This window comes from Nanorana parkeri, unplaced genomic scaffold (assembly GCF_000935625.1).
Source record: "Nanorana parkeri isolate BGI_ZX_2015 unplaced genomic scaffold, ASM93562v1 scaffold161, whole genome shotgun sequence".
NCBI classification, from domain to species: domain Eukaryota; kingdom Metazoa; phylum Chordata; class Amphibia; order Anura; family Dicroglossidae; genus Nanorana; species Nanorana parkeri.
In genome coordinates this window covers 241,865-251,060 of record NW_017306429.1, presented here as the reverse complement: position 1 = coordinate 251,060, position 9,196 = coordinate 241,865, and the positions used below count along the sequence as shown (strand labels likewise).

The 9,196-nt window shown below is 42.0% G+C and overlaps 1 protein-coding gene across 1 annotated transcript in view; it reads left to right on the top strand.

Annotated features, from left to right (window-relative positions):
- The window catches only part of PPA2 (pyrophosphatase (inorganic) 2), a 32,735-nt gene that overhangs the window by 298 nt on the left and 23,241 nt on the right, over positions 1-9,196 (top strand). The window contains exons 2-3 of the mRNA XM_018554480.1: positions 1-137; positions 8,817-8,881. Of these exons, the coding sequence (XP_018409982.1) occupies positions 1-137; positions 8,817-8,881 (202 nt within the window). The remainder of the gene's footprint in view (positions 138-8,816; positions 8,882-9,196) is intronic.

The window sequence follows — 9,196 nt, the reverse complement described above, 5'->3', positions numbered from 1 at the left end:
CTTGCTTAGGCTGTGCCGAGCTGCCTGGACTCAGCGGCCCGGAAAGCCCGTGGCGGTCCTCCGCTGCCTCAGCATGCAGCGCTACAGCATAGAAGAGAGAGGGCGGCCCAACTCCATAGAGTACCGGCTCTACTTCAGTAAGTAGACGCTGCTGCTTCTTCCACCACAGGGAGGGGGGCGTTCTGTTGTGGAATGGTCGCGCCGCTCAATGAATGAGCGTTATTCCTCTGCAGAATAGCCCTCTTCTTTACCCCACGTGGACCGTGCTGCGGTGGGGTTGGTTAGGGTGTAACGCTTGTGCCGGTCTGACAACTGTGCTGTCATGTGTGTGACCTTAAGATGCACACCGGGGTCACACTGGAGAGGACACTGCAAGGACAACGGGGACATGAAGCTCCGCTTTATCAGACACAAACTAAAACACAAAGTCTTGCTACGTCTGCCCAGTGCAAGTTTGACAAATGCACCCACATTCAAAATAGAAATGTGCACTTATTAACTTGTATGCATTGGAGCATGCAGAGCCTTGCAACTGCAATCAATGGATTGCAGGTGCAATACACTGGCTTCTGCAGATTATTGCACAGCCCCAGGTCTGAATGCAATATGACTTTGGGTTTCCATTACTTTAACTTGCTTTGAGCTAGGGCTGCAGCCAACGAATCGATTATGAGAATAGTTGTCAACTATACTCTGTATAGTTAGTTGGATCCCCAGCTCTCTCCTCCACGCTGGGAGGAGGGCACAGCAAGCAGTGGGCAGGTGCAATAGCCAGCCTGCTATTGGCTTTTGCTATTTGAAAAGGCCAATAGCAGGCTGGCTATTGCATCAGCCCTCTACCTGCGGTATTTACATTCATCTGCCCTCTGTGAAATCTTGCCATGGGCAGCTGTCATTCCCTGGCTGAAGCTATTCAAGCTCCATGTGCTTATAATACAGTTATTTAAAAAAAATAAAATGATAAAAGTTGGGAATGAAGTCATTTTTGGTTTCGCCCTGACAAATTCTGCTGTGGGAGGTGCATTGCAGTGCCATTCATTTCAATTGCAACCCAAATGCGCCTTCCACCCACTGTGTGATCGCCTGCACCGTAACCCGCGGTACCAAAATGCCATGCGTTCCAGTGCAATAAATTGTGCATGCAGTTTTATTCTGAAGTAAACTTTGTTTATAACACTGCATTTGTGTATTGTATTTTAAATTAAAAGATGGTATTTAATTTTTTTTATCTGATTTTAATCTGGGGAAAAAAATCTGCCAACTAATCGATTATGAAAATAATAATTAGTTGCAGCCCTACTGTGAGCTGCTTCTGAGTTGCTTGTACAGTCATTGACTTGTATGTGTAATAAAAGCAGTTCACACATAAATACCTTTGTACACAAGCCATGAAATTAATGCTGTGAGGCCCGCACAGGCTGGCCCATTCTAAATTAAACTTTATATCTAGGGTGACGTAAAGACTTATACAGCTATATAAATCCTGTATAATAATAATCCTCAGTACTGTTAGGTGCCAATGTGACTGCAGAAGATCTTGTGTACGAATAGCTAGGAGAAAGTCAGCGAGTATAAAATCATAATTTATTATATTTGTATAACCATGTAAAATCACAATCGCACAGTGTAGTTAAAACTAGTGAGGTTTTTGCTCTTGCTTTTGAGCAACAATTACTAACAGTGTTATTAGTATGTCATCTGGAATGTCAAGTTGACTTTTCCACATTGATTTCAGGTTCAATAAGGCTCGGTTCACATCTCTGATTTGCATCAAAGTGCACGGTACCACAGCACAGCAAAATGCTTGTCATTCTGTGAGATGTGCTATTGATAATTGCACCCAAATGCACCTTGCTATATACCAAAGTACCAAGCATTTTGCTGTGGAACATTTTAAAGAAAAAAGTTTCTTTGGTGAGATCGTTGTGCTTCGGTCAGCTCTTTGAAACGAATGGAGTGCCCCATATATGACATACAAAAAATGCTGTTACACACCGGTGCCCTGTCACACCCGCACAAGTGTGAATAGAGCCTTAAGTTAAAATGTTTTATTCAACTTATTCAGAGCTCTTGTCTCATACCCCTGGTTACAAAGACCTGTGTTAAAGGTAGGGATGCACCGATGCTGTTTTTTTGGTTACGAGTACATCCGTATGTATCATCCGTTACTCACCAGTACCGATAGCGGTACTTCCACTAGCATGGAGCCGACTTCCCGAGCAATCAGGAAGCTGAGCTGCGTGTCATTATCTGCCGCCTAGCTTCTTGATTGCCCGGGAACCCGGCTCCATGCTGTTTGGCTGGCTCCATGCTGATTGGCCACCTAGGTCATTACCTGCTGCCCAGCTTCTTGATTGCCAGGGTAGCTGGCTCCATGCTGATTGGCCTGGAAGCTGGCTCCCCAGCCAATTAGCATAGAGCCGGCTTCCTGGCCAATCAGGAGGCTAGGCCGTGGGTCATTACCCGCCGCCCGGCTTCCTGATTGGCTGTTTGGCTGGCTCCGTGCTGTTTGGCTGGCTCGATGCTGATATCGGGGAAGGTATCAGAGCATTTGGGCGAGTACTCAGTATCAGTTCATCCCTAGTTAAGGGGAACTAGAGCTACGGGAGCTGTCTTTGCTGTCTTTTCCAAGGGTGCAGGCTCCTTGGAAGTCATCCTGGTCCAAGCATTTGCTAATGACCAGAAACAAACGTGAAGGTTGGGAGTTCACATTATTTATATGAAATTACTGCATGTTTATTTCAGATCAGTGAATCACTACAGAAGAAAGGTTAGAATGACGGCCCCCGATCCTACTACATCGCCAATAGCAGCTCCTTGTATCTAACCCCATGGTTCATTGAAAAGTGGACCTTGGTCCCCTATCACTAAAAATCACATCTGTGTGCAGCTCTGCATGCTGATATAAAATAATTTTACATTCATTAAACAAACTTTGTTTTTTTCTACTTTTAATTACTTTTACCTACAACTACTTTTTTTTTTTTTCATTTGCTGGTTGAGTGTGGCACTGGTGATGTAGCCCTGACACCACAGATGCATCATGGGAAGTGCCTTTCTGGGAAAACTCATCTGTAACCGCAAAATCTTGCGCTATCTTCTGGGGTCAAATACAGGCGTACTGGCAAACCATGTAAAACTTGTTTGTGGCACCCGGGAGCCCCAGCTGCTCTGAATTTGTGTTGAAAATACTAGGGAGACCAATTATTGTAAATGAAGTGGATTTCCAGAATTTAGCGCAGTTGCAGTATTGATAGCATTTGTATCTTACTGATTTTGTATTTTACCTATTGCCTAAAATTGCGCTTTAGAGCGGAACTCCAGGCACAATTTCTTTAATTTAAATATATTGTTCGATAGCCACAAAGGACAAAATCCAAACTTGGCATTGGGCATGTATCTTCTCTCTCCTTTTAAAGGTATTGATGGAAGTTAGCACAGTTGTCTAGCTGTAAAGCAGATCTGGAACCGGTATGGGACTGTAGTGGGACTGTAGTCTGTTGCATTGTTTCACAATCCTACAACTGCAGATTGCAGTTTTTGTGGGACTAGGTGATGGTTTCTATATCACATGGTCTAAGTACACGGATTGGCCAAAAAGTCCCCACCTGAAGTTGGCTAAGCAAATGGGTAAGAGCCTTCCATTGGATAAGTTTTATGATCTGAGGTTGCTTCAGTTGGTCAGCTCTAGGTTCAGCCACGTTATGTCCCCAAAAAATTAGATCTGCCTACCTGAATGTACTGAATGGCCTGGTTTTAGCATCAATGGATTTTGTCTTCCCTGATAGTAGGGAAATATTCCAAGATGACAATGTCGGGATTCATTGGGCTTAAATTTGTGAAAAAGTGGTTTAGGGAGCATAAGACATCATTTTCGCACATGGATTGGCCACCGCAGAGTCCAGACCTTAACCCCATTGAGAATCCTTGGGATATGCTGAAGAAGACTTTACATAGTGGTCTGACTCTCCCATCATCACCACAAGATCTTGGTGAAAAAGTAATACAACTTGCAAATAAATGTTGTGACGTTACATAAGCGAAACAATGCCAATGTGAATGTGTGCCGTAATCAAAGCTAAAAGTGGGCCAACAAAATATTGGCATGTGTGACTATTTTTGGCCAGGCAGTGTATCTTAAAAGATCAGCCCACCCAAACTGGATATTTTAATCATCAGTGGAGTCGGCCTCAGTGGAGCCTGGTAGGCTGAGTCAATCTGTGTTCATATGTCTTGGATACACCAACACTAACATATTGCTGTTATTCTTGACTGTTCCTGTCCACTTTGTTTTGGATGTTTCAGACGCCCATTTTCACATGTACTGGCTCCTGCTGCATTTTCCAATAAGAAAAATAATTCCAACAGTGATGTTGGAAATCTTTCATAGGCAGGGCTTGTGTATATAGAACTAGGAACTCGCGCTCCAAGATCTCACCAGTAGAATCCACAACGAATATAGAAAACTGTCAGATTAAATATGCAGCATCTATTTAAAACTGAAATATAAGCTTTGGGTCAACTTTAGAGCTGCAGCTAACGATTATTTTCAAAATCGATTAGTTAGCCGATTATTAAGTTCGATTAATCGGTTAATCGGATAAATAATAAAATAAAATGTAAAAAATGGCTCCAGTGATGGACTACTAGCTTGTATTGAGATTGCACTCCATCACAGGAGCAAGCTTGGAGCGGTGGAAGTAAAAAAGAAAAAAAATAGTGTGGTGTGCAATATAGTGAAAAGGAAAGTGTAAAATTATACAGCAATGAATGCAGAATGGCACCGACTATAGAGGACTACAAATCCCAGCAATAGTACATTATACAGAGCAATGCAGAATTTCACCAGCTATAGAGGACTACAACAAATCTCAGCAATAGTACATTATAGCTGGCGGTATTCTGCATTGCGCTGTATAATGTACTGTTGCTGGGTTTTGTAGTCCTCTATAGCTGGTGGTATTCCGCATTGCGCTGTATAATGTATTATTCCTTGATTTGTAGTCCTCTATACAGTGCAGTGCAGAATATCACCAGCTATATACCAGGGATACAACAAATCCCAGCAATACATTATACATACACTGTATAATGTATTGCTGGGATTTGTATTCCTCTATAGCTGATGGTACATTGCGCTGTATAACATACAGCACAATGTACCATCAGCTATAGAGGAATACAAATCCCAGCAATACATTGTAGAGCACCATGTGTGGGAAAGTGCAGGCATACCTGAGCAGTCTTCCAGCAACTTGCTTCTGAGATCGGACCTGTCTATCAGCGGCTGTCATCCCCCCACACCTGCTCCTCCTTACTACATCTCCCCGCGTCCCTGTGCCAATCGTGGATGTGGGTGGGCGGTGAGTGTGAGGCGGGAAGGAGGTGCGGCGTGTAGAGCGTGGATGCGGGCGGGTCTGGCAGCGGTGAGCGTGAGTTGGGGAGGAGGTGCGGCGCACAGCGTGTGTGGAGCCGTGAACAGGGCCAACTGATCGGAAGCCGATTAATCGATTATTGAAAAAGTTGACAACTTTTTCAATAATCGATTATAATCGATTATGTCGATTAGTTGTTGCAGCCCTAGTCAACTTAACCTTTTTATTTAATGTGTTAGTGAATGGCATGCGTATTTGTAGGTGTGAATCTACTGTCTTGTGATTTCAGTTTATTTGATGACAATTTTTGCCAGAAAATCAAGAACCTGTTGTCCTAAAAAAAAATAAAAAATTGAAAGCTTTTGCAACTAACATTTTTGAGCCTTTTCCATTGTTCTCTTTGAAAATGTTGTTCCATGTTTTAAAGGTAAAGGGTATCTACTGTATTTGACCCTAAGGCCTCATTCACATTTGAGCTAATTTGTCGTTGGTTCTATTTAAAGCTTTTTTTTGAGTATATTTGTACTGGGGTTTTCACTAGGGATGCACCGAAATTTCTGCCACCGAAACATATTGGCCCAAAATGGCACTTTTCACACATTTTCACATACCCCATTGGAGTTTATTTGGGGCCAAAACACACAACTCTGCTTCAAGGCATTCATCTACTATTTCGAATGACAAGCTTTAGTCTACACTACACTTCGGTGTGTACAGGCACTATTGATGGGTGAACTATGCACTATTAAAGAAAATCCTAGTGTCAAGCATTGAAGCACTTCTGGTGAAACCTCAAATAACCGTGAACAATGCAATTGCCTCCCTTCATACTTGAGTGTGAGCATTTCCAGGCGATTTTGAGGCAATATAGATTTCTTTTTTTCAGGGTTGAGCATTCTTTTTTTTTTAGCCAGTGGAAAGCTAGCTACTTGGTAGGGAAGACGGTTGCTAAAATAGCAACTACAAGACACAACATGAAATATGAAAATAATCGGGTTCTTTATGTTGAGCACTGCCACGCGTGAAATGCCTGACGACTGCTCTGGTGTGAAGGAGGGCTTACAAAATATTACCCTTCACTTCCTGTCCCAATTGCCAGTGCTATTTGGTACAGGAAATTCATTAAAATCTCCCCAACTGGGGACACAAGGAGCGATTTTAAAAAGAAAACTTGCCAGAGGTTTAAACCTCACCCTATGCTATCCAAAACGCAGAAAAAAACCTTTTTCCGTAAACTAACTTTATGGCAGGACATCAGATGCTAGCAGATCCTGGTTTCTGAAAATACAGTTTCATTGCATCAAAGGTGCCGACCAATGCTTTATGTATAGACGATGCCAAGCTACATCCAACAATTCAGTGCCATGTGCCTGAGCGGCTCGGGCATTGCCACTTGGGATGTGAGGATTTTTGTCTATACTTTGGACTTTCACAAACTTGGTAATGGCGCACAATATGTACACACTTAACATACAGTACATTTCCCTTTTTTTAAAGTTAGAAAAGAAAAAGAAGGGGTTCTAAACTTTTTTCTTTTCTGGATTGGAAAGTTGGCGTTGTGATGAACACATGGCTTTAACACACTGTCTTCATTTAGCTTTGTAGCCTGTACTGCTGCAGAAATGTGACTTGAGATCTTGGATCCGTGCCTTTTTTGGCCGCTTTCCTTTCCTACTGTATGCAGTACTTTGTTTGACACTGGATGAGATCATTTGACCGGGTAAAACTTGCTGTGGCGCACCAGAAGCATTGCTATAGCCCAGCTCCGAATAGATATTAGCTCAGCCGTACATCAGTGTTTGTTTTAGTGGAAGGGTTCTTTTCCTGCTTTGAGTTCTTTGATTTAAATGCGTAAACAGGCTATTATATTATTTCAGAATTCCTGTGGGTAAACTTTGCTGTCACCGATCAGCGTATAAACTGAATTGCAGCATAATAAAAGCCACCTGGAGCATATGTGGATTTTTTGCTAGCATTACAGTATTGGAAACAAATTATAGAAAGGATACAGTTTTAATCACCAGGAAAGAAATGTCAGTATAGAATGCGGGGACTTCTCCCCTCTAAAATTATTTTTAATACAGAATAGTCAACTGTTTAATGAGATGTTTAACCACCTACAGATTTAACATTAAAAGCATATCACACAAAGAACTGAAAATTCGGCGTAAGCACAAATTCAGGAAAAACGAAATTCCTGGAAAATATAAAAGCTACCCTTTGATCCAGCAATACATTAATGAAAACAGTATTTTTTTTTTGTGTGTGAAAAATCTGCCTTTAATTTTTTCCCCTTAATTTGCTGCACACCAGGACTCAGAGTGGAGGGTAAGCAATGTGAGCTATCGGGGCTGTTGCATTGCAACATCCTATCAATCCAATGGTGGTTCCAAAAGTATCAGTATGATTATTAAGGACCCTTTCACACCAGCAGCATGCACTACTGCGAAGGAAGTGGTGCAGTGTGCTGATTATAGCGCAACAAACTGTAACTGACATTTAATTTAGTTCTATTGACTGCAGTGCGTTATGCATCGCGGGGGTGTGAACTGACTTATAGGAAACAATGCAAACTGCATTGTCTATATATTAGGACTGTTCTAGACAAGATTGTCCATGGCAGCCAAATGCATCTGGTGTGAATGAGCCCTTAATGCAACTAATATGATTGAACTGATCGAAAAGTGCCAACCAGGGGCCCTCCATTCAGTGTGGAGGATCTTTGCTTTATCTTTTTTGGATTTTCTGCCTTGATCAGCCGTGGCGGAAATTTGGATTGCTTGAACAAATCTGAATGTGTACTGGAGCACATTCGGCTGCTGTACGGGCTATAGTGAATAGCCCGTACAGCAGCCCTTCAGTTCTACTGAACCGAAGGGCTCCCACTACCGCTGCGAGCCGAAGGATCAGCCGAAGCTACGACTGGATCCTTCAGCAGCTTTGTGATTCACCCTTTAAGCGTATGGCCACCTTTTTATAGGTACCTCTAAAAACTTTACAATAGAACATTTTGTATAAAAAGACTGCTTGTGTGAAAAGCTTTTTTTTTCTTAATAAACATTGCCAGAAATGGTGATCTCTTGTACTAGAACTTTTTTTTCTTTTGGAATGTCTGCTTAATGTATTGAAATGACCGCTGTGCCTGAAAGCTATAGATAATGTTTGGCCAGCTGTGCCTGGAGAAGTTACCACGTTAGCTGTATTTTTAATATGTAATAGTCAACTTGGCCATCCTTTCTGGGCTGTATGGAAGGGGTTTATAAACCACTGTTTTAGCTAAATTAAGAGTCAGTGCCTTCTCTTTGCAGGGGCTGGTCTGCAGCTTTTATCTTTTTAGCAACTCAGAAAAGTACAAATGGCGGCACTTAGACTACTTATACTATTCATTTTATTTTCGAGTTCATATTGATATTACTAATTTGTGTTGTCTTCTCTTTACAGAGAATGCTGATGGTAAATTCATCTCACCATTTCATGATATCCCACTTAATGCAGGACCTGAAGCGGTATGTGCTTAAACATTAAATTCCATGGCGGCTCCAATATACAACATGTTGACTTTGTTGCAGCCCTCTTGTTTACCACTATTCAAAATGCCTTGGAGGGGAAAGAGTCTGATGGGACACATGTGTTACTATAACAGTAGAACTGTTTGATGATTTTGACACAGTTAGCCAGCTTAAAGATGTATTGCAATATATGGAACCAAGAATCCTGGTTTTATGCCAAAGTTTGCTAGAAATATGTAAGGGTATATAGCAGTGTGCAGAAGCCTCATTCAGAATTTTCACTATACTAGTATTAGGGGGAATGTGCGCAAT